Source organism: Pristis pectinata, chromosome 7 (assembly GCF_009764475.1).
Source record: "Pristis pectinata isolate sPriPec2 chromosome 7, sPriPec2.1.pri, whole genome shotgun sequence".
Lineage (NCBI taxonomy): Eukaryota > Metazoa > Chordata > Chondrichthyes > Rhinopristiformes > Pristidae > Pristis > Pristis pectinata.
Genome location: NC_067411.1, coordinates 32,398,568 through 32,424,626, shown reverse-complemented (window position 1 = coordinate 32,424,626; position 26,059 = coordinate 32,398,568). Strand labels below are relative to the sequence as shown.

At 42.8% G+C, this 26,059-nt stretch overlaps 1 protein-coding gene across 1 annotated transcript in view; it reads left to right on the top strand.

Annotated features, from left to right (window-relative positions):
• Positions 1 to 460: 460 nt before the first annotated feature.
• The window catches only part of gldc (glycine dehydrogenase (decarboxylating)), a 117,594-nt gene continuing 91,995 nt past the window's right edge, over positions 461 to 26,059 (top strand). The window contains exons 1-2 of the mRNA XM_052019576.1: positions 461 to 868; positions 1,202 to 1,280. Coding sequence (XP_051875536.1) covers positions 575 to 868; positions 1,202 to 1,280 — 373 coding nt within the window. The 5' untranslated portion in view covers positions 461 to 574. The remainder of the gene's footprint in view (positions 869 to 1,201; positions 1,281 to 26,059) is intronic.

Genomic DNA, 26,059 nt, shown 5'->3' with positions numbered 1-26,059 from the left:
CTCAGCTTGATTTCAACTTTTCATGTCCATATCCGTGCATATTGTAAGTGAATGCATTGAATTGATGGTGCAATGTACGTGGAGAAAGACATATCCTATTGTATTTACTGTACATATTATGAATAAAGATTATTTCTGTAAAATAATACCATAGAATACGTTGTACCTCTCACCTCCTGACCGTGAGATTCACTTTAACATTGGCACATTCGACCTGTTCCCAGCAGATGGCACCAGAAGTTGCAAACGCCTGATAGTCCCTGCGTGACTGAAAAGCATTTCCACCTTCCTTTCTGAATATCGTACAATGCAAGATGCTTTTTCAGATGCTACAGCATGAAATGCAAAGCTGCACCGCTGCCAGAAATCTCAACTGTACCCGAAAGACAGTTAGTTTGAGGGAAAACAAATGCTTATATTAAAACATGATGTTTGGGGGCTTGTCCACACGTCATGGTTGCGGAGTCACTTGATTGGACACTGGTATATAAAGCAGTGTCGCTGCGCTTTCGTGTTAGTTCATTATCCCAAGTGAATTTTTAATACGAAAAGTGAGCGCAGTGAGCTGGCGAGAATGCAGCGCTGTGTGAAATCCTGGGGATTCCTGGCAGCCGGTCGTGGTCTGCACTACACCTGCCAGAAACTTGGAGGAAGAAGGCTTGCACCAGGCAGACTGCTGGTTTTAAGTACAAACTCTCGGGGAAAGCAAGATGCCTCAAGCGGGAGCGTGCGGGCTTTGGCTACCACCTCTGCTAGCCATGCAAGGCTGATAGACAACATTCTCCCAAGGCACGATGACTTCTCGGAGAGACACATCGGACCCGGAGACAAAGAAAAGCGAGAAATGCTGGACACGTTGGGAGTGGCGGTAATAGCTGATCTGTGTGTGTGTCTCTCCCCCACCCCCCCCCCCCCATTCTTTCCTGCCCCCTGTTGCACGTTAAGTTTAAAGTGGTCGGTGGGTCTCCCTCAAGTGCATGCAGTGTTGCAACTTCCACATCAAGTAGTTGGGAGCATTTTTAGGATTCCCACTTTGTAGAAAACGCTTGTTTTAAAACTAAGCAGCAGCTGAAAATTTGCAAAAAAAATTAGTAATTTGCAACTTCTCAATTTAAAGTTATGGGATGGAGAGTGTCTACAATTTTGCATTTTACTCCTAGACTGCTTTTAATGTATTTCATGCTTTCTTTTGTACCGCTAGAGTATTGACGAACTTATTGACAATACTATTCCAACGAGCATCCGCCTCGCTAGACCCTTGAGAATGGACGATCCCGTCTGTGAGTAAACTGCATTATTGTTTATGTTGTTATAACGCGAAGGCAGTGGTTTGGAAAGAGGCCGATCAATGTTCCTTTTATTTGCTACATTGCAGCATAAATTTCAGACGCGACCCGGACCCTTGGCCTTATTAGGTATAGGTGAAGTCTGGTGCTTTTTTCTCTACAAATCACGAGAGTAGGGGAGGGGATTGCGATGATAAAGCAGCTTACACCGTGTAAAGTTCATTTGCTTCGGCGCCTCAGCTCCTGGTTTGGTCTAGATTTCATCAACCCAGGCACAAGCATGGAGTCTTGCAGCTGGGGTGGGGGGAGGGGGTTGCCCCCCCCACACCCCCTCGCTCGGATTGTGCCTGATCGTCGTTTCGCCACTCTCAAAACCACCGCCAAGACCTTTTTTTTTGTGTTTTCTTGCTGAAGTCAAGCGGCTCTGGGCTTGTGTAGTGTCTGATTCCCTAAACGAGACTGCCAGATGTGACTCCACTCTCATTGTGCGTGATCACTTTATTGAAAGGAAAATAAATCCACCTTTAAAGTTGTCAAAGCCTTGTCATGAAGTCATGGAGATACAGAGTTATACAGCACAGAAAAAGGCTCTTCAGTCCAACTGTTCCATGCCTACCTAGTTGCCTATCTGATCTAGTCCCATTTGCCTACGTTTGGCCCATATCCCCCTAAACCCTTCCTATCCATCTACCTGTCCAAATGTCTTTTAAATGTTGTTATCGTACCTGCCTCTACCACTTCCTCTGGCAGCTCATTCCACATACCCTCCACCCTCTTTGTGGAAAAAAATTGCCCTCACAGTTACCCTTAAAATTTGTCTTGTTTCACCTTAAATCTATGTCCTCTAGTTTTAGATTCCCCTACCCTGGGGAAAAAGACTGTGATCATTCTCCTTATCTATGCCCCTCATGATTTTATAAACCTCTATAAAGTCACCCCCTCAGCCTCCTGTGCTCCAAGGGGAAAAAGCCCCAGCTTTACCAGTCTCTCCTTATCACTCAAGCCCACCAGACCTGGTAATGTTCTTGTGAATCTTCTCTGTACTCTTTCCAGCTTAATGACATGCTGTAGCTGGGCAACCAGAACTGTACATGATACTCCAATTGTGGTCTGACCAACATCTTTTACAGCTGCAACATGATGTCCCAACTCTTATATTCAGTGCCCTGACAGATGAAGGCAAGTGTGCCAAATGCCTTCTTCATCGCCCTGTCTACCTCTGTTGCCACTTTCAGGGAACTACGTACCTGCACCCTGAGGTCTCTCTGTTCTACAACACTCCACAGCGCCCTGCCATTTACTGTATAATCTAAGAGTAGAGAAAAGAAGCAGCTAATGTCAAATAGGCCAGACTGTAATTTCTCCCTTCATGTCTGCAGGAACTTTCAATATTGTTAAAGGTCTCAGATGTATGCAAAATACTGGTTTATCATAACACTTGATCCAGTAAAGATCGTATGGAAGATTGTTAGAAATTTTCTGCACCACCCTCTCTTGCCCTGTGGTGATTAATCATAGCCATAGAATCAAAGCGCAGAAACAGGCCCTTCGGCCCATTGAGTCCATGCCGACTGTCGAGCACCCATTTACACTTAGATAAGATAAGATATCTTTATTAGTCACATGTACATCAAAACACACACTGAAATGTATCTATTGTATAGAGTGTTCTAGGGGCAGCCGCAAGTGTCGCCACGCTTCCGTCCCCAACATAGCGTGCCCACAACTTCCTAACCCGTACGTCTTTGGAATGTGGGAGGAAACTGGAGCACCCAGAGGAAACCCATGCAGGCATGGGGAGAACATACAAACTCCTCACAGACAGCGGCCACAATTGAACCCGGATCGCTGGTGCTGTAATAGCGTTGCGCTGACCCCTACACTACTGTGCCTGTCCCCGACACTACCGTGCTTGCCCCTTCACTTGTCCCATTTATTCTCCCCACATTCCCATTGACTCCCCTCAAGATCCTACCACTTGCCCACACTGACAACCTTCTAGACTTCATGTCTTTGGGATATGGGAGGAAACTGGAGCACCTGAGGGGAAACCCAGTCACTGGGAGAATGTGCAAACTCAACAGAGACAACACCCAAGGTCAGGATTGGACCTAGGTTGCTGGAGCCATGAGGCAGCAGCTCTACTAACTGTTCATTTGTGTCACCTATTAACAATCTTGTTTTTACACCCAGGTAAGATTTCTTTTCATTATGGTACTGGTAGTCAAAATGTCACTTTAGACACCTAAACACATCCCTTAAGATGACTGTAAAGAAGTAGCTCGGGAGTGAAGCAGAAAGCTTTCTGCAGCTAATAGGAAGATTTTGTGTCATCAACTTCCTCCATTGTTCTTAAGGGCAACTCAACTTGACCATAATAATCCCAACAACCCTGTAAACTTAGATTTCACAACAGCATTTGTTAGTATTCCACTTTAATGTTGTTAATTAAGCTCAAAGTTGTGGGGATTTATTAGAGTTGGAGAGACGGCGTTGTAGTTTGTACAAGTGTTTGTTTTGGGACCATTTCTCAATTACATCAATGTCTCAGCTGTAGAGACTCAGTGGACGATATGCTCAGAATAGGAATGAGGCTATTGGTATTAGTGTTGTTAAAAACTTACAGCTCAGATGGAGGCTGTTAAGCCTGGACTGTCCATCAAAATAAATCTATCTTCTCTAGTCCCACTTTCCTGTTCATGGTCAATAGCATTGTACATTGTGGATACATCTTCCAGGAATGTTTTAAGTGTTATGACCATTTCTGTCTCTACCACCTGATTGGGTAGTGAGTTCCAGATACCCAATGGGCCAAACTCTGCTCCAATCCCTCTACTAATTATTTCAAATTATTGCCCCTGGTCAACCTCCTTTCTTTCAGTTCCCTCATAACTTTTTAGACATCTTAATTAAACCTCTCTCGGCCTCTTCTGGAATTGGTTTATTATTGTCACTTGTACCAAGATACAGTGGAAAAACTTGTCTTGCATACCATTCCTACAGATCAAATCATTACACAGTGCATTGAGGTAGTACAGGGTAAAACAATTACAGATTGCAGAATAAAGTATAGCAGCGACAGAGTGCAATGTAGGTAGACAGTAAGGTGCAAGGTCATAACAAGGTAGATTGTGGGGTCAAGAGTCTATCTTATCGTACTAGGGAACAGTTCAATAGTCTTATAACAGCAGGGTAGAAGCTGAATTTGAGCATCTGGTGGTACGTGCTTTCAGGCTGTATTTTCTGTGCAATGGAGGGGAGGAGAGAGAATGTCTAGGGTGGGTGGGATCTTTGATTATGCTGGCTGATTTATCGAGGCAGTGAGAGGTATAGACAGAGTCCATGGAGGGGATGTTGGTTTCCATGATGTGCTGAGCTGTGTCCACAACTCTGCAGTCCTGGGCAGAGCAATTGCCATATCAAGCCATGATGCATCCAGATAGGATGATTTCTATGGTGTATCGATTTAAAAATTAGTGAGTGTCAAAGGGGACATGCCACATTTCTTTCGCCTCCTAAGGAAGTAGAGATGCTGGTGAACTCTCTTGGCCGTGGCACCTACATGGTTGGACCAGGACAGGCTATTGGTGATATTCACTCCTAGGAATTTGAAGCTCTCAATCCTCTCAACCCTCTCAACCTCAGCTTCCTGTTACTGAGGTAATTGTAGATTCCTTGTGCCATTTTCCATTAGATTCCATGGGCTTTTACTTTTCAGGCCAGTCTGCCATGTGGGACCTCGTTAATTGCCTTGGTGGATCAATGTCAACCAACACTGTTTATGCACAAGCGATAGGTGTTGAGTGCATGTGAAGTTTCTGGGATATGCTGTGAGCTTCGTGATAATGGGGTGTGTTGTCACCCTGTAGTGTTATTGCTGAATTATTACAATAGTTTCAGGTTGAACTAACTACACATTTCATCATGAGTCCCCTTTTCTCATGTTTCTGGTGACATAGCAGGAAGCCAATCTGCCCATTGGGTCTATACTGGTTTTCAGAGCAATCCCATCAATCTCATTCCCCCAGTTATTTCCCTGTAACCTATTTACATACCCATCAACTCCACCTCATATCACTTGCCTACACCAGCAGTAGCCTTTTAACCTACCAAGTAGGAAGTGCTAATTGCTGTGTCAACCTGGTTCTGAAATTTCAGTTGCTAGTTGAGAGGCTCAATATGCCTTGTTGGATGTTAAATAAAATGTTATAGTGATACAGAAGTTAGTTTTTTTTCAGTATTTAATCCAAATTTTCTTTCTGTTTCTCTCTATCATATCTTTCATATTTCTTCTTCTATGTCTGATTTAACATTGAATTCACCCATTCTAATTTATATTTCCCATTTGTCCTGACATTGTCCATTTCACAATCATTAATCAATCTGATTTAGTGAAGGAAACACTCAGTTGCATTTCACACTCATTCAGGTACCAAATGAAGAGTGGCACAGCTCGTAGAACCACTGCCTCAGAGCTCAAGGGATCCAGGTTCAGTCCTCCAAAGGGCTTCTGTCCATGTTCCGTGACTCTGAAATGCCAGGTTTCTCTTGCCAAACAATTGTCAACTTTAACATGTAGCAACTTGCTGCAGAAAAAAAATCTGAATGTTGTACCTGGACAGGTCTAAAAACTGCCAGCATTAACACCCTGCTTCATCATTATCTGAACTGAAACAAATTGGTAAAAATTGCCTTTACAGAACAATGGAGGGACAGGGCATCTAAGAAGCCATCACTGCAATTGCAGCAAGGGCTCTCTAAAGACAGAGTAGGCTGAACACCAGCAAATAAAATACTATGCAGACAAGCTTTTTATGCAAGCTTAGAAGCTAGGTAGGTTATGTATTCAGTGAAAGATCTTGATAGCTTAAATATGATAGTCTTGGTCGACTTTTGCACAATATAATTTCAAATCATTGCTCCCTTGTTGATCTCCTTTCTTTCAGGGCTCTCAAATTTCTAAACGCCTTCATTAAACCTCTTTCACCCTCCTCTGTTCTAAAGATACAACTCCTGTCTATCTAACTTCCTTCAGAACTGACAACATCTTGGTAAATCTCTGTACCATTTCTGGTGCCTTCATGGCCTTTTGATAACAGAGTACTTAGAATTGTCTACCATACTCTAGTTGTGGCCAAGCTAGTGCTTTACACATTTCTTACTTGATCTTCCTGTTCTATGCCTTGGCCAATCCTGTAGAACTTCTTACATACACTTTATCAACCTGTCCTTCTACTCATGGACAGATATTTGCTTCACTGATCAGTATCTTGCCATTTACTGTGTATTTATTTGAGCTCTTTAAATGCAGTACTTCACACTTTCTTGGATTGAAGTTTATCTGCCACTTTTCTGGTCAGTTGACTGTCCATTGATATTTTCCTACAGTGTTCAGCCTTCTCCCTATCAACTACAAAAGCAATTTCTGTATTAATCTGCAAACTTTATAATGCCCCTTACATTTTAGCATGAAGAGTTATGTACAAGTTATACAATCATAGGCACTATTTTGCATACTTATAGTCAGTACGTTCATTGATTAGTCATTATAATTAACCATTAAGCTTTTTTTCTTTTGTGGACACATGAAGACATGCTTTATCCTGCATTATGTGCAGAGAGTTAAGTAAGCGCTACATAAAAGGCTTCTTGTGTTGCATAATGTTACTTAAACTTTAGTGATGGTACATGTTCACATGAATAAATGTTTCAAAGTACTGTCCAGAGGTTCTTTTCAATAATTGGACAACATGCTGCCACAGAGAAGTGGCGGTCAAATCCCTGGCATTGATTTTAAAAAAGAATTAAAGCAGTGAATCAATAAAGGCTTGTTCTAGATGGATGAATTTAAGAAGGTCACATGAGGTTCCTTGCCCAAGTATTTTCTGCTTTTGGTTTCAATATGTGGAATTCTTTTACCTCAATTCCTATTCCTGCTTATTTACAGCAACTGCGCAGAAAGGAAATTAGAAGACAATACTTCCTTCCTTTCATTTGCTTCAATGTGAACCATGTAAGAAAATAGTCTAATTGAAGTACTGAATGCTGCAGTTTTCTCCATATTGTTTTGGTTGTAGTGGCAGTTTAAATTGAAAATATTTGCTTGTCACATGATAACTATGGAATTCTCTTTTAAACTTAACTAAATATTATCTTGTGCTTCAGGTTCAAGTTTATTGTCCAAATAGAGTCATCGAGTTATTCAGCATGGAAACAGGCCCTTCAGCCCAACTGCTCCATGCCAACCAAGATGCCCCATTCAAGCTAATCCCATTTGCCAGCATATGGCCATAACCTTCTAAACCTTTCCAACCCATGTACCTGTCCAACTCCCTTTTAAAAGCAAGTTTTAGGTGACATGGGTTCAGGTGATTTCACAGAACATTGAACGCAACAGCACAGTACAGGCCCTTCGGCCCACAATGTTGTGCTGACATTTTATCCTGCTCTAACATCTATCTAACCCTTCCCTCCCTCATAGCCCCCTATTTTTCTATCATTCATGTGTCTATCTAAGAGTCTCTTAAATGTCCCTAATGTATCTGCCTCCACAACTTCTGCCGGCAGTGCATTCCATACACCCACTACTCTCTGTATATAAAAAAAACCCTGACATCCTCCTTATACCTTCCTCCAATCACCTTAAAATTATGTCGCCTCATGTTAGCCATTGTCGCCCTGGGAAAAATTCTCTGACTGTCCACTCGATCTATGCCACTCATCAGTTTGTACACCTCTAGCAAGTCACCTCTCATCCTCCTTCTCTCCAAAGAGAAAAGCCCTAGCTCGCTCAGCCTATCCTCATAAGCCATGCTCTCAAATCCAGGCAACATCCTGGTAAATCTCCTCTGCACCCTCTCTAAAGCTTCCATATCCTTTCTATAACGAAGCGACCAGAACTGAACACAATACTCCAAGTGTGGTCTGACCAGAGTTCTATAGAGCTGCAACATCACCTCATGGCTCTTGAACTCAATACCCCAACTAATGAAGACCAACACTCCATACACCTTCTTAACAACCCTATCGACCTGCGTGGCAACCTTGAGGGATCTATGGACGTGGACCCCAAGATCCCTCTGTTCCTCCACACTGCTAAGAGTCCTGCCATTAACCTTGTATTCTGCCTTTGAATTTTTTAGAAACATGGAAAACCTACAGCACAATTCAGGTCCTTCGGCCCACAAAGTTGTGCCGAACATGTCCCTACCTTAGAAATTACTCCGGATTTTCTCCTGAAGTGTATCACTTCACACCTATCCGGGTTGAACTCCATCTGCCACTTCTCAGCCCAGCTCTGCATTCTATCAATATCCTGTTGTAATTTACAGCAACCTTCTATACTATCCACAACACCATCAACCTTTGTCTCATCAGCAAACTTACTTACCCACCCTTCCACATCCTCATCCAAGTCATTTATAAAAATCACAAAGAGCAGGGGTCCCAGAACGGATCCCTGCGGAACACCACTGGTCACTGACCTCCAGGCAGAATACACTCCATCTACCACCACCCTCTGCCCTCTATGGGCGAGCCATTTCTGAATCCACACAGCCAAGTTTTCCTGGATCCCATGCCTCCTGACTTTCTGAATAAGCCTTCCATGAGGAACCTTATCAAACGCCTTACTAAAATCCATGTACACCACATCCACTGCTCTACATCAATGTGCTTTGTCATATCCTCAAAGAATTCAATCAGGCTTGTGAGGCACGACCTGCCCTTCAAAGCTATGCTGACTGTCCCTAATCAGTCTATGCTTCTCTAAATGCCCATAAATCCTGTCTCTAAGAATCTTCTCCAGTAATTTGCCCACCACTGAAGTAAGACTCACTGATCTGTAATTCCCAGGGTTATCCCTACTTCCTTTCTTAAACAAAGGAACAACACTAGCCAGCCTCCAATCATCCGGCACTACTCCTGTGGCCACTGAGGACAAATATCGTCACCAAAGGCGCAGCAATCTCTTCTCTAGCTTCCTGTAATAACCTTAGATATATCCTGTCTGGCCCCAGTGACTTATCTATCCTAATGTCTTTCAATTGTTCCAGCACATCCTCTTTCCTCACATCGACATGCCCTAGCATATCAGTCTGTTGTACGCCATCCTCACAAATGTTAAGGTCTCTCTCTGGTGAATACTGAAGCAAAGTATTTATTAAGGACCTCCCCTACCTCTTCCGACTCCAGGCACATGTTTCCTCTTTTATCCCTGATCAGTCCTACCCTCACTCTAGTAATCATCTTATTCTTCACATATGTGTAGAATGCCTTGGGGTTTTCCTTGCTCCTACTCACCAAGGACTTCTCATCACCCTTCTAGCTCTCCTAAGTCCATTCTTAAGCTCCCTCCTGATTACCTTGTAACTCTTCAGTGCTCTGTCTGATCCATGCTTTCTAAACCTTAGGTAAGCTTCTGTCTTCCTCTTGACAAGATATTCTATATCTTGTGTCAGCCACGGTTCCTTCACTCTACCATCCTTGCCCTACCTCAATAAGACAAACTTATCCAGAGCCCCATGCAAGTATTCCTTAAACAACCTCCACATTTCCACTGTGCACTTCCTGAAGAACATCTGTTCCCAATTTACACTCCCAAGTTCCTGCCTGATAGCATCATTATTCCCCCTCCCCCAGTTAAATACTTTCCCATATTGTCTGCTCCTATCCCTCTCCAAGGCTATGGTAAAGGTCAGTGAGTTATGGTCACTATCTCCAAAATGCTCTCCCACTGAGAGATCTGAAACCTGATCAGGCACATTGCCTAGTACCAGGTCCAGTATGGCCTCTCCTAGCCGGCCTGTCCACATACTGTGTCTGGAATCCTTCCTGTACACACCGAACAAACTCCGTCCCATCTATCCCCTTTACACTAAGGAGGTGCCAATCAATATTAGGGAAGTTGAAATCACCCATGACAACAAACCTGTATTTTTACACCTCTCCAAAATCTGTCTCCCAATCTGCTCCTCTGCATCTCTGCTGCTATTGAGGGATCTGTAGAATACTCCCAATAGAGTGATTGCTCCCTTCCTGTTTCTGACTTCCACCCACACTGACTCAGTGGACGACTCCTCCAGGATGTCCTCCCTTTCTACAGCTGTGACACTATCTCTGATAAGCAAAGCCACTCCCTCACCTCTTTTACCCCCATCCCTGTCCCTTTTGAAACATCTAAACCCCAGAATATCCAGCAGCCATTCCTGCCCTTGTGACAGCCAAGTCTCTGTAATAGCCACCACGTCACAGTTCCACATACTTACCCATGCTCTAAATTCATCAGCCTTGTTCCTGATACTTCTGGCATTAAAGTAGACACACTTCAGCCCATCCAACTGACTGCAATTTTGCTCTTTCAACTGCCTATCCTTCCTCATGGTCTTTCTACACTCTGCATCTACTTGTACAGTAAATGAACCAAGCTCTGACCTATCACTCTGGTTCCCATCCCCCTGCCAAACTAGTTTAAACCCTCCCCAACAGTTCTAGCAAACATGCCCGCAAGAATATTGATCCCCCTCCAGTTCAGGTGTAAACCGTCCCTTTTGTACAGGTCGTACCTTCCCCAGAAGAGATCCCAATAATCAATAAATCTGAAACCCTGCCCCCTGCACCAATTTCTCAACCACATGTTCATCTGCCAAATCATTAATGCTGAAGTCAAAGAAATGCAAGCTTTTTTCTCTCAGAAACTCCTGGACAATCAAGTTTGGCTTCCATGGATGTTATACTTCTCAACTGTCCTGTTACTTTTTTCCCAGAAGAATCCCTGCTTGTACGTCTTGCAAAACTCACAAGTCTTTTCCTTTTGATGTCAAGTTATGACACATGATGTTCAGAAAATCTAACCAAGTTAGATTTCTTGACCTAGCCTGCAGGCTTTGAAGTCACGGTTATCTTGAAAGAGTACAGAGAAATCGGAGACATTGTGGCCCATCTCAGATTGTATTTAGTGACCACCTATTCTTTCAGCCAAACATTCACACTTGTTCTTATCTGACCATGACTCAGTAAGTGAATAGCTTTAAGGGGGAAGCTTGACACAAACCTGAGAATGCTTTGATTGAGGAAATGTAAGAAAGCAGACTCTAATAAGGAAGCAGTATTTACATGCCTGTGGTGTCATAATGAAGAATCTGTATTTTGTGCACATGTAAGTTTCACAAGGGCATGTGTGGTCAACTGTCCTTTTGCACAGTAATTTTCCATAGTACTTTGTCCACTTCCATTATTGACTTCAGCATTAATCACCTGAACCCATGTTACTCGTAAGTATTGACATAACGTAGGCTGGCTTGATTTCTCTTTTAATTCTGTTCTATATTGATTAAAATCGATGACTGTATTTATTTTACTGAGCCCTTGCAAGTTTTTTTTAGGTAAAACTATAATTCTGCATTTAAAAATCATCACTTAACCAGCAGCAAAAAAACTGAATTTTGTGTCACTTTTGAACATGCAAAAGGAGTGACAGTTTTGTTAAAACCTGCACTTTCCAAATGTAAAAAAATTACAATAACTCAAACCTTTCCTTGTAATTATAAACCTTTATCTTATAACTATTTAAATGCATATTTGTCTACATTTGTCTTTCCTGTAGCAGTCTGCCCAAGATTGAAATAATACTCTTAACACTTCATCTAATCTCAGACAGCCCCTTGGTTCAGGGATGACTTGCTTCTGCTGCAGTTCTGAGCTGTTGATGGTGCCTGTGTATGCATTCTATTAACTGGGAAGTTGTTGCTCGCTATCTTGACTGAGTGAGAATCTTGGTCCAATGGCAGAGAGAACCAGGATGATTGGAGAACAGGCTCTGCTGCTGAGACTTGGCAAACGCAAACCACATACATTCTGACCACTTGCCTGTTTTAACCTCTGTGGTGTTTAAAATCACAGGGCTTCTGTTCTCTGTGGTTCTTAAGATCACCGAGTTCTTTCTAGGAGAGAACTTGTCTCGCCAATGTCCTGTACAAAAGTGGCATAATTTCTTTTGTTTATACCACATATGAATTGTAATGCTTTTTTGATACAGGTTTTTAAGGATCTGTATTGAAACAACCCTTCTATTCAATACAGTGCCATTGGCTTTAACCCTTTGCTTCCTGTTACTGAGGTAATTGTTGATTCCTTGTGCCATTTTCCATTAGATTCCATGGGCTTTTACTTTTCAGACCAGTCTGCCACGTGGGACCTTGTTAATTGCCTTGGTGGATCAAATGTCAACCAACACTGTTTATGCACATGCACTAGGTGTTGAGTGCATGTGAAGTTTCTGGGATATGCTGTGAGCTTTGTGATAATGGGGTGTGTTGTCACCATGTGGTGTTGTTGCTGATTCCTTCTGATACTATGTGCCTGTGATGCTGCTGCAGTTAAGTTTTTAATTGCACCTGTGCATACATATACTTGTGCATATGACAATAAACTCTATTTTGACTTTGTCCTGGACACAGAATTTCATGACATTAAGTACCTCCATTTGCTGATTTGCCTTCAAATCAACAATTGTGTGTTTTATGAAATCATCATGCATTATCTAAAAGCTTCCTTTTAAGGTGCCTTCCCAGTTATTGTGGTTGATTCCATTTTTATAAATAAGGGTTTGATTGGTCTTGGTGTCTCTAGTGCTTCAACGATTGACTTTGGATTTGACCAGTGGGAAATGTCATAGTTTGGTATTTATTCTTTGATGCCTACATGCTTTCTGTTTCTATAGATTACTGCTAACTCCCCACATGGTCCCCCTACTCCCCAACTTTTAAAGCCAGATCAAGTATTTTGCTGTAAGATTGGCATGAAAGGGAATTTGCCCTCAAAGTAGAGTTTATTGTCATAGGCACAAGTGCAATAAGAAACTTACTTGCAGTAGCATCACAGGCACAGAGCATCAGATACACAGCATTCATAAGAAAAACATAAATTAACAATATAAATCATGCAAGAAAGAACCCAATTAGAACAAAAAAAAGAAAAAGTCCATTGTAATACAAAATGGTCATAGTGTTGCTATACTGGGTGGTGATTAGGGTTGTGCAAGTTGGTTCAAGAACTGAATGGTTGAAGGGCAGTAACTGTTCTTGAACCTGGTGGTGTGGGACTTCAGGCTTCTGTGCCTCCTGCCCAACGGCAGCTGCAAGAAGATGGTATGGCCTGGATGGTGGGGATCTTTAACGGTAGATGTTGCCTCCTTGAAGCAACACCTCATTTGATACTACAGATGGTGGGGAGGGATGTGCCTGTGATGTATTGGGCTGAGCCCACTATCTCCACAGCTTCTTGCGTTCCTGCATATTCAGATTGCTGTACCAGACCATGATGCATCCAGTCAGGATACTTTCAACATTATATCTGTAGGAGTTTGTTAGTGTTTGGTGACATACTGAGCCGCCTTAACCTTCTAAGAAAGTAAAGACGCTGGCAAGCCTACCTTGTGATTCCTGGTGTTCTAAGTGGATTTCTGGTAAGGGACATTTAAAATTTTCAAATTGACTAGTGACTCTTTTTAAAATTCTTGCTCTTCTCTCTTTTTTTCTAACTCTGGGATGCTGCAGCAATTGATTTGTGAAAGCTATGTATTTTCGGTTTTAATCTGTGGTGTATCAGCTGGGTGGTGGATCTGGCTTTTACTTGGGGACCAGTCACCTCTTAATTATGGGTCAGATTGGGACTGCACACAAAGAAAATCTCTCGTACAGCACTGGTGAGTTCTTTGAACAAGTCGGTTTACTCAGGCCCTGTTTACAGTGTACACTGGGGAGCACTTCTAGTGACAGTACAAAGATACTCCAGTGATCCAAAAATCTTCCAGCAATTTATAGTATTCGTATTACAATAGTTAGATGGGATTTCACAATTTCATCAATAATTACTTTTCTTTGTAGTATTTGGTTTGTTTTATGTTGCCTCCAAATACCCAGCAGGAGCAGCTACTTCCCTTAAACCATTCCCTTCTTGAACCAAATGCACAAATATTACCTCCGTGTTGCAACACTCTGACCACTTTGATCACTTTGCACTACAATGGACTTTGTTTTTTTTTCCCTGTTCTAATTGTGTTCTTTCTTGTAAAAATTGTGTATAATTTGTTATTTTGTGAATGCTGCTTATTTGATGCTATGTGCCTGTGGTGCTGCTGGAAGTTTTTTCATTGCACCTGTGCATAAATGTAGTTGTGAATACAACAAAATCAACTTTGACAAATGGGACTTTGCTTTGTTTGCCAGACAGCAATTGCCTCCATTCTCCCTGCAATTGGGTACTCTGATTTATGGCCTTGTCCTTCTGTTGTGACTCTGCCCATCTAACCATCAGTTTTCCTGCAATCAGCCCTATCTCACAATCTTCATTTGTTTACCTCTCCTCCAGCTGGCTATGTCCTGTAATCTAAACACTTCCCTGTTCTAATGACTATTCTGGTCACCTAAAATGACCTTGAAACCACTACACTATTGATCTATTTTCCCATGATCCTTTTCCAGTTTGTATGACACTTAAGTTGACCATATTACAAGCTTTCCTAATTTTCTTAATTCCTAAGATTCCTTCTTCACCCCTCTAAACCCTTCCTATCCACTACCTCTCCGAATGTCTTTTAAATCTTGTTACTGTACTTCAGTCACTTCCTCTGGCAGTTCATTCCATATACTGACCACCCTCTGCGTGAAGTTGCTCCTTGGGTCACTTTTTAATCTTTTGCCTCTCATCTTAAACCTATGCCCTCCTGGTTTTTGATTCCCTTTCCCTGGGACAAAGACTGCATTCACCCTATCTATTCATCTCATGACTTTATCCATCGCTAGGTCATGCCTCAGTATCCTACGCTCTGAGGAATAAAGTCCTAGCCTACTCAACCTCTCCCTATAACTCAGGCCCTCGAGTCGCGACAACATTCTCGTAAATCTTCTCTGCACTCTTTCCGGCTTAATGAGTTTTATAAAGCTGCAACATAACTTTGTGACTCTTGAACTCAATGTCTTAACTAACAATGGCAAGCATGCCATAAGCTTTCTTTATCAGTCTATGCAGCCACTTTCAAGGAGCTATAGACTTGGACCCCAAGATCCCCCTGTACATCAACTCTGTTAAGGATCCTGCCATTATCTGTGTACTGTCCCTTTACATCTGATCTCCCAAAGTGTAATACCTCACACTTGACTGGATTAAACTCCATCTCCATTTCTCTGCCCATATCTGCAACTGATCTATATCCCGCTGTATCCCTTGGCAATCTTCTACACTATCCACAATGCCACCAATCTTTGTATAGTCTGCAGCTTCGCTGACTTCATGTCACGGCATGTTTGATGTTTGAAATCTCTCTAAGACTTCTCTATCCGGTCAGCTTGAATGGGTTTTCTCCTGCCTTGTGGTGTCCCTGCATTAATTTTAGTCCTTCCTGTTTACACTCCCTGCCCACTCCTCCCCAATTCTTTCTGACATCTCCAGGTTTATTGGGATCTTAGTCATAGAAAAGTACAGCACGGACCCAGCCCTTTAGCCCACTGAGTCCAGGCCGACCATCAGCTACCCATTTATACTGGTCATGTTACTAATCTCATTTTATATTCTCCCAGCGTTCTCCTCAACTCCTCCTAGATTCTATCGTTCACTATGCCCTTGGTAATTTATCAATCCACATGCCTTTGGGTTATTGGAGAAAACGGAGAACATGCAAATTCCGCGCAGACAATATCCCAGGTCAGGATTGAACTCGGGTCTCTGGTCCTGTGAGGCAGCGGCTCTACTTAATGCACCACTGTGCCACTAGTGCTGTAACTTGGAGTTTGCAAGCACAAGTTGAAACTCTAGTCTGACGTTCTATGGTCTGGCAACTCCCGTGGTCTGACATATTTTGAATCTGTAACACAGATCTGTGCTGATTAACTAATTCTAACTAAGATTTCAAATTAACTAAGATCTGTACTAATTTGTAGCTAATTAATCAACCAGTACAACTTTTGAGATCTCAGCCATAATGAACTAAGTCGACATTGTTTCCAACTTATGGAAAGTTGAGGTTATAACTGGTTCTCGGAACCCTTAGAGAACCCAGGGTGTGTCTATACTTAAGGAGAACAGTTTTCCTGCTCAGAGCAAGATGATCAGGGGCAATTTCTGTGGTCTGGCACCAGTCAGGTCCCAAGGGTGCTGGACTAGAGACTTTCAACCTGTAATACTTAAACAGAATTACTTGCAAATTGCAAGTTGATAAAATTACTTTCTTATTAATTTCTTGGCAAACTCTTCACAATCAATATACCTTTCATTTTGAGCAGATAAATTTGGATATTTGGAAATGTGAAGGAGCAACAAACAAACTAACTTGCCTTTACTATATTGCACTTGACAAACTTTGCATTTTATTCTCTGTAAGGTTTGATGAGCCCTGTATAGCATAGGCAAGTTAAAATGCAGTTTGGTAACTTATTCTAAGTTGCTGGATGAATTAGATATTAATATTTAGTATATCTACAATCAAACACTTTAGATTACTGGTTGTGTATTTTGCATGCTCAAAGGGTTGGGTTTGAGGAAACTTGTTTTATATAAAAGGGCAATTTGCTGCTGTTGAATGTGCAAAGAGAGATGGCTGCATATGTTGCTGTAATGCCACCTCTTGTTGCAAGTGCTTTTTGATAGGTTGAACATCGGCCTTTGTTTTGGCCTTTGTTCTAACAGCCACTAGCCCTGTCTAATTGCATTGTGTAACACTGATTTGGGAACAAAAACCATACTGTTAGCCTCAGCTGAATAAGGAGTTGGTCAATAATAGCTGTCTGTTTCTGTTTCTTTTTGATGCATTCTGCAGTGCATTTGGATTCTTTAAATTTATACTAGGCGCCCCTTTCTCTATTAACTGTTCCCTTTTAAAAATTCTTATCCTGTGTACATTCTGCACATTATAGTGACTGCAGTCAGTCTAGTGAGAAAAGTAAAAGGATTTTGCAAATGGAAAAATAGTTTGGAAAATCGTTCTACTTTTTTCACTAGTAGGTTCAGTTCCATAACGCATTTTCTTTTGATGGGGGATGGGTTCCAAGGACAATATAGTATTTGTAATGTAAGTGGCACCAGACACCATATTGTCTGAGGGCACTTGTACTAATGAGAAGTACAGAGAGTAGATAAATTGTGTTAACATTGTTCATTGTGCTAATACTGTTTTGACCACAGCACTATTAACCTGGGGCACAATACTCCAGCCACAGTATTTTGTTAACCAGGCGCAGCTGACCACATATTCAGCAGTGAGAAAGAACTCTGCCCCTATGTCACCGCTTGTGTTTCTTTGTAAAGGGAGCCTGGGGTACTTGCAGGTTGCAAATTGGTTTCCGCTGGCTGCTGTTACAGTTGTTTTCTCGTATTCTTCAAAGGTTGCTAAAGTCTACAGGGAATGGTATAGCAGATGCTGAAAAACTTGGTCATGACTTTAAAGCTTTTGGACAAACAGTTGCTTCCAGATGGAGGTGCATAACTTGGCATTTCCTTTGGAATATAGCATGACAGGGAGAGTGAGCCAAGAGCACAGAGCAAGTTATGGGAAGGAGATGCTGTAAACACACATTGAGGTCAAAGACTAATTGTCCCATTGGAACACATCAATGAGATGCTGGTGTAAAAGTACACTTTCCCTTTTACGTATACCATTATTGCAAGAATAAGCAGAAGACAGGTGACCAGGTATGACAAAAAGCCCTCCAAGGGTGTTCAGGAAGGGCTTCACTCACCTGTGTCTAGGTGAGCAACAGTGCTTAAAACTTACTGGCTGCCATTTGCTGCGTGGTTTTGTAAGTTTATTCTGTTTCAACGGTCACTAGCCTGGTCTACTGGTATGTGGCTATTAAAACAAGGCTGCAGGTTCTTTTCCAAAAATGTATTTTCATAAATCATGCACTTATAACGTTTATAGTATTTATATTGTGAAACCTGACATACGTTCATCAGTGGTAAATTTGAGGGACTCTTACACAGGGTACAGCCCTTCTGTGCTAGGAGGACACTATACTGGTCTTTCCCCATAAATCATCTGCAGAATTTGCCACAAGACTCCACATGTCCTTTGGTGCATCGTCTTTCACCTTAGAATGTGGCAGTCTGCAGTGATTTGTTGTGACATCTTCATGCACTGGAATTTAATCCTGACAAGTGTGAGGTGATGCATTTTAGGAAATCAAATGGGGGTAGAACACGTACAGTAAATGGTAGGTGCTAAGGTATGTTGACGAATAGAAGGACCTTGAGGTCCAAGTCCATAGGTCCCTGAAAGTAGCAAAATAGAGTGTGAAGAAGGAATATGGCATGCTTGCCTTCATAGGTGGGGCATAAAATATAAAAGTTGGCGTGTTGCAACTTTACAAAACACTGGTTAGACCACATTTGGAGTATTATGTGCAGTTCAGGTTGCCACACTGTACAAAGGATGACATTGCACTGAAGAGAGTGCGGAGGAAATTCACCAGGATGTTGCCTTGATTGGGGGACTAGTTATATGGAGAGTTTTGATAGGCTGGTCTTTTTTTTCCCCTAGATTCAAGGAGGGTGAGGGGTGACCTGATGGGGGTATAAAACATTATAAGGGGCATAGGGTAGATGGTCAAAAAAATGTTCTCATGGCAGGGGTGGCAAAAGCAAGAGGGCAGAGGTGAGAGATGAGATGGAGGAGTTTTAAGGGGATTTGAAGGGTAAGTTTTCTCTCACAGTAAGTGGTTGATATCTGGAACTCGCTGCAGGGGGAGGGGTGGAGTCCCATACAGTCACTGTATTTAAGAGATGTTCAGATATGCTCAAATAGGCAAGGCATAGAAGGATAACTAGGATTTGTGTGGATGGGCAAAAAGTTTGGCATGGACTTGGCGGGCCGAAGGGCCTGTTTCTCTGCCGTACAACTCTTTGACAGTCCAGTGAGTTTTGGGCAGACGAAGAAATGGGTGATTATCTTGATTTTTTTTCAACCACCTTCAGGCCATAGGATTGAGACCCCAGCTGTGCATAAAGGATCTGATGGGGAGGGATTTTCCCACTACCACAAACGTGGTGGTTGAGAGTTTGATGGTGTGCTTGGTGATGCCTCATGGATCTGACAGGAACCAGGATCTTCTTTTCCTACGGGGCCTCATGGTCACTCGGTATAGATCAGTGCCTGATAGACTTGTGGTAAATTGGTTTATTATTGTCACATGTACTGAGGTGTTTTGCATGCCGTCCATTACAGGTCATTTCATTACACCAGTACATAGAGGTAATACAAGGGAAAACAATAACAGAATGCAGAATAAAGTGTTACAGTTACAGAGTGCAGTGCAGGCAGACATCAAGGTGCAAGGCCAATCTACCTCATTATGGCCATCTTATCGTACCAGTAGTTCAGTAGTCTTATAACAGTGGGGATAGAAGCTGTCCTTAGCCTGGTGGTATGTGCTTTCAGGCTTTTGTATCTTCTGCCAGATGGGAGCTGGGAGAAGAGAGAATGTTTTGGGTGGGTAGGGTCTTTGATTTAAGTCAGAAGGTGGTCAGAAGGGTTTCCCTGCACAAACCTTTCCATGAGGAGCTGCTCAGTCCAGCTGAATGAAGTGTTCCCAGTAACATGGACAGATCTGTCCTTGCAACTGTGGGGAGTGTTAGAACCTCAGTATCGTAAAACTTGGTACTTGCATACTCAGGCTCTACATACAGCTTGATGCAGTCACATACAGAGGTGGCTATCAGGAATGTCTGCCATACTGGATACAACCACCCCTCCCCACCTTTCTCTGTAGATTTGTATAATACATCCTTGGACACAAACTATTTTGGATCTCCAGGTAAAATGGGAGATTACTTAGATGATTGCCACAGTGTTGGAATGAGATATAAGCCACACCTACACCATGTACAGCAACACTGAGAGCACCTCACCCCTGATGACCTGCTTGCTTCCCATCACGAAGAGGGAGCACCATTCCAAATTTCAGTTTTTGTTTCCACATGGCTACATGCTCCATCCAGTGCTCGGTGGCATGCCTCTCCAAAACATATTCCTAACTCTCTCAGGTAAACTACTGACCTGACGATTACAGGACAAAGGATCAGTCAGACTCACTGTTGCCAGAAAACGTGGCTGTGCTTTTGCTGCAATCGACTCTGGTCCTCAAGGCTAGTTCAGATTGATTGTAGCTGTTCTTCAACCTGTGGACATACTGTGCATCTGAGCAGAAGACAGTGGTGTTGCCCTTGTACAGAAGGGCTTTGACAGCACTCTCTCATTGCCAAAAGAATGTTTGTGGCAGGCTCTGTAGAGGTGGCCCACCTCCACACTTGCACACTTTTTGTAATCATTAGTTTGGTGGCCTTGCTTGGAGTTTCTGTGGATGATCATGGTTCAGATGGCTGTCACTGGTCCAGATCTACTGCAGGTGCAGCACACTCTGGGTTGTCCTGTGTGGACCATGTATCCTGCGAAACTTGATGGTGGTATTGGAATTGATAATTGGTTTATTATTGTTGCATGTACCGAAATACAGAGAAGCTTTGTTTTGCATGCCATTCAGACAGATCATGCCATACATAAGTACATCAAGGGGTGAAAACCAAAATAGAATGCAGAATAGTGTTATAGTTGCAGAGAGAGTGCAGTGCAGGTAGACAAAGTGCAAGGGCCATGACAAGGTAGATTGGGGGAGCAGAGTTTAAGCTTTTGTCTTTAGCATATGAGAGGTCAGTTCAACAGTGGGAGAGAAGCCTTCATTGATCTTGGTGGTACATGCTCTTAAGCTTTTGTATCTTCTGCTCGATGGAAGTTGGAAGAAGAGAGAATGACTGGGATGGGATGAGTTCTTGATTATGATAGCTGCTTTCCTGAGGTAGCTGGAAGTGTAGATGGAGTCAATGGAGGGGAGGCTGGTTTTCATGATGGACTGGGCTGTGTTCACAATTGTAAGAGTCATCAGGGACATGCCAAATTTCCTTAGCCTTCTGAGGAAGTAGAGGTGCTAGTGTGCTTTCTTGACTGGAGCATCCACATGGCTGGACCAGGACAAATTGTTGGTGATATTTACACCTAACATATTGCACCTACCTTGCACCTATGTTTGCCCAGATCCCCAAGAGGTGGTCAATATGGATGCAGTTTCCTGCTCCATCAGTGTATCTCGGAATGACAGTCAGGACATCCAAACTGGAACATAGGAGTTGTACAGGTGCATGCTCTCTGTTAGGATTGTGCAAGGAGCCTCTGTCTTGAGAAGTGACAGTGGTGCTTCAATCTTTTGGACAGTCTGCAGAGATTAAAGCATTCGTCGAGTAACATCGAAATACCTGTTACCCGTTGAGAGCTTCAAGCTCCTTGGTGTAAACATCACCAATAGCATGTCCAGGTGCAACCACATAGACACCATGATCAAGAAAGCACACCAGTGCCTCTACTTCCTCAGAAGACTAAGGATATTCTGAATGTCCCCACTGACCCTCACCAATTTTTATAGATGCACCACGGAAAGCATCCTCTCCAGATGCATCACAGCTTGGTATGGCAACTGCTCTGCCCAAGACCACAAGAAATTGTACAGTTGTTGGCACAGCTCAGTCCGTCATGAAAACCAGCCTCCCCTCTGTGGACTCTCTCTACACTTGTCACTGCCGTGGGAAAAGCAGCCAGCATAATCAAAGATGCATCCCACGCCAGACATTCTTTCTCTCCCCCCCCCCCCCCCCCCCCCCAGGCAGAAGATACAAAAGCTTGAAATCACGCACCACCAGGCTCAAGCACACCTTCTGTCTCTCTGTTATAAGACTCTTGAATGAACCTCTTGTACAGCAAAGATGAACTGTTGACCTCACAATCTACCTCATCATGGCCCTTGCACCTTATTGTCTACCTGCACTGTACTTTCTGTAACTGTAGCACTATATTCTGTTACTGTTTTTCCCTTGTACTACCTCAATATACTTGTATTTGGAAATTATCTGCATGGATGGCTTGCAAAACTAAGTTTTTCACTGCATCTCAGTACATGTGACAATAATATACTAATACCTGCAAAATCCTGCAAGCTGAGAATGTTCACAGCTGTAAGCCCACAGTAGTTGAATAGTTCTTTCCAAGCCAAAAAAAAATACATGCAAGGGTTTGCTTTCCTCCATGTTCCTCACTGTTGTTCTGAAAACATTGTAAATGCCTTGGCCACAAGCTCAGTGACTGCTGTGAAAGGGCATTAGACTGCACCTGACTGGCATTGAGATCCAACCCTACATCAGTAAGTAAATCCAATCCATAGTCTGAGGGACTAACAGAAAGCCACACTGATACAGCCTGACCTCCTGAGTGTTTCAGCATTTTCTGTTTTTATTTCAAATTTCTAGCATCCAAAGTGTTTTGATTCTGAGCACATACCCTCAGGCCTAAAACTAAAAAAAAAGGCCATTTCTCCAGAACAAGCAGTACATCTGATCTTGGCCAAGGAGCTGATGGTGGTTATTAAAACAAGAGTTCAGTGAGGATATCCTTACTGTATTATGCTGTCTGCTTCAACCGTACCTGGGAACTCTGAGCAGTTGTGACAGCCTTTGACTGTCAAGTTCTGGCTAGACTTCTTCCAGGCTACAGTTGGACATTCTTGGAGCATCTCTCAGCTTTCTTCCCATTGTTGCATGAAGAAGGTTACTACCACTCTGCTCAGAGAACTAACAACAATTCATTCACTTGCTGGAGAGCAAGCCAAGTGTCAGCCCCTCTGAACACCATATTGACAACCTTAACAACATCAAGCTGAAGTTTTATGGAACAAACCTGAGCTTTCCTGAAGCACCCAGACCTCTGGCTTGTCCTGGGGAACTCAGGTGCTGTATCATGGGTGGTCTCCAAGTGTCTTCTTGGAGTTGGCTACCACTTTCACACCGATAAAGATGGGTGCCAAGCTCTGTGTAAGGTTGGTGTTGGACCTCCCCAACTCATTGGAGATTGCATTTGGGCTTTCTGCCAGTGAACTAGGCATTCTTATTGAATGCACAAATCGGCCTCTCTAGATTGCCCAGCAAAGTCCCCATGTGAGTCTCTGTGGTCGAGGTTGTGTGTGACTTCCCTCTACCCTTTACTCCCGTCCTGGTTCCAAGCCAGTCAATCTCAGTGTCCTGTCACATGCAGATTCCACCTCCTAAGCTGGCCTCTAAATTTACAACCAATGTCGATATCTGGTGGCTGTGAATGTTTTTTACCCCCATCTTCACACTCCCTCTTCCACCACTGCCTGGCTAGTTTGTAAATGTTACTTATATGAGAGGGGAAAGGTATGAGGGTAGGGGTGTGACCAGGGAGTACGTGATTACACTATCCACAGTTTGTAAATCCAGAAGAGGTTGTGTGACGCATGAAGCAGAGTTAAATATGAGGATAGGATCATGGGTTGTTTTGGATTTGTTGCTGGCAAGACTCCAACAATGACTGACCTTAATGGCAGTTAAGGTCATGCTTAAATCCCAGCAACTGCTGCCTCTGGTTCTGTGACACCTTGGACTACAACAGGGAGTGTATATCAGTGTCGGTGGGTATACTTAATGTTTCAGCTGCTAAAAAATTGTATATGACCTACGAGATCTGGGTTTGGGACTTGCAGTGTCAGCCTGGTATGTAAGAGTGAGATGGTGAGTATGAATGCAACAGTCCTGACTGAGAGACTGATAGGCGAGTGATGTGGATAGTGAAGTATTAAGGAGTATCTGAGGCTAGTTAGTGGAATATTTCATTTGGATTGGTGCCCACTGACATTGACAGCTCTTGTAGGTTTATTAAACTTGTGCTGCTGCATTCAGATCTCCCTGGGGAGATGACTGCTGTTGATGGCGTGACTACTGAATGGAGGACCATCTGGTCTCCTGTAGATGGAGCATGTACCTCCTCTTTCTCCCTCAACAAGGCCATGAAAACATTGAAGTGTTATATTCCCCCACCCATCCCATAATTTGGAATGATAAAAATCAAAGTTCTACTCGGCATTGTCACTGAGTGATAACTACTAAAGACAATAATAGGTGCAACTAACTGGAGCACTCAGATGTAAATTTGCCACGTCTAATTGTGATTGAGGAATGTTTGGTATTATCCCTCAGAGTACTGATCCTCATTTAGCCTCTGTCACCTTTTTAAAAAAAAATTCAGTCAAGGCCTGATCTTTCCCTAACAGATCTATGATGATCTGTCTTTGTTTAATCTATATCTTTATTAAGGCTTGTATCATTCCTCAGAATTGACTCCAATAAGTTGCCCATGACTAAAGGTAGTTTATCCCTACCTCTGTTTCTAAACAAGTCAGGTCGAGTTGATTGATTGTCATATGCACAAGTACGTTGAGGTACAGGTACAATGAAAAACTTGCTTGCAGCAGCATCACAGGCACATAGGTTCAGACAACACACAAACATAAATTATACAAGTCAACGAAGGGGGGAGAAAAAGATTGTGGGAAAACAGGACATCAGTGCAAAAAAAAAACCACAATCAAAGACCAGTCCATGGTAGTGCAAGAGGGGGTCTGTTGTGCTCTGTTGCTGAGGTAGAGTTAGAGTTGTTCAGGTCAGTTCGCGTTGCCTTTTAATGAAACGATACAACTTATCATTATCAGTCCTATGGCACCACTCCTGTAGCTAGGGAGGACTGAAAAATTAATGCTCTGTAATTTCTTCTTTTGCCACTTTTAACAGCCTCGGATATATTTCATCCAGGCCTGACAATTATATCTTCTTTCAAAGATGCTAAGCCACTTAATACTTCCTCTTTTATTGTTTATTTCATCAGTATTTTGCCAGCTTCCTCCTTGACGATCACACCAATATCATCTTGCTCTTTGGTAAAGATAATCGCAGAATATTCATAAAGAACCCCAAATACGTCCTCTGCCTCAACACAGTATAGTTCTGAATGAGAATTCCTGCCTGTAAGGTCATGGAAATAATCGGAATCAGGTTTATTATCACTGACTTATGACGTGAAATTTGCGTTGTACTGCTGCTGCAAAACAACAAAGACATAAAAATTACTATAGATTACAAAATAAATAGTGCAAAAAAAAAAAGGAATACAAGGTAGTTTTCATGGCTTCATGGACTGTTCAGAAATCTGATGTTGGAGGGGGAAAAAGCTGTTCTTAAATCATTGAGTGTGGGTCTTCAGGCTCCTGTACCTCCTTCCCGATGGTCGTTACAAGAAAGGGGCATGTCCTGGATGGTGAGGGTCCTTAGTGATGGATGCTGCCTTCTTGAGACATTACCTCTTGAAGATGTCCCTGATTGGGGGTGGAGGGTTGTGCCCATGATGGAGCTGGCTATGTGTACAACCCTCTGCAGCTTCTTGCATTCCTGTGAATTGGAGCCTCCATTACCAGGCTGTGATGCAACCAGTCAGAATGCATTCCACCGTACATCTATAGAAATTTACAAGAGTCTTTGGTGACCTACTAAATCTCCACAAACTCCTAGAGCAGCTGGCATGCCTTCTTCAGGATTACATCAATGTGTTGGGCCCAGGATAGATCCTTTGAGATGTTGATGCCCAGGAGCTCACCCTCCACTGCTGACCCTTCAGTGAGGACTGGTGTGTGTTCTCTGGACTTCCCCTTTCTGAAGTCCACAATCAATTCCTTGATCTTGCTGATGTTGAGTGCGAGGTCATTGTTATGACACCACTCAACCAGCTGGTCTATTCACTCCTATATGCCTCCTCATCACCATCTAAGACTTTACCAACAACAGTGGTGCCATCTACGAATTTATAGATGGCGTTTACAGAAACGATCAGGGCTAGA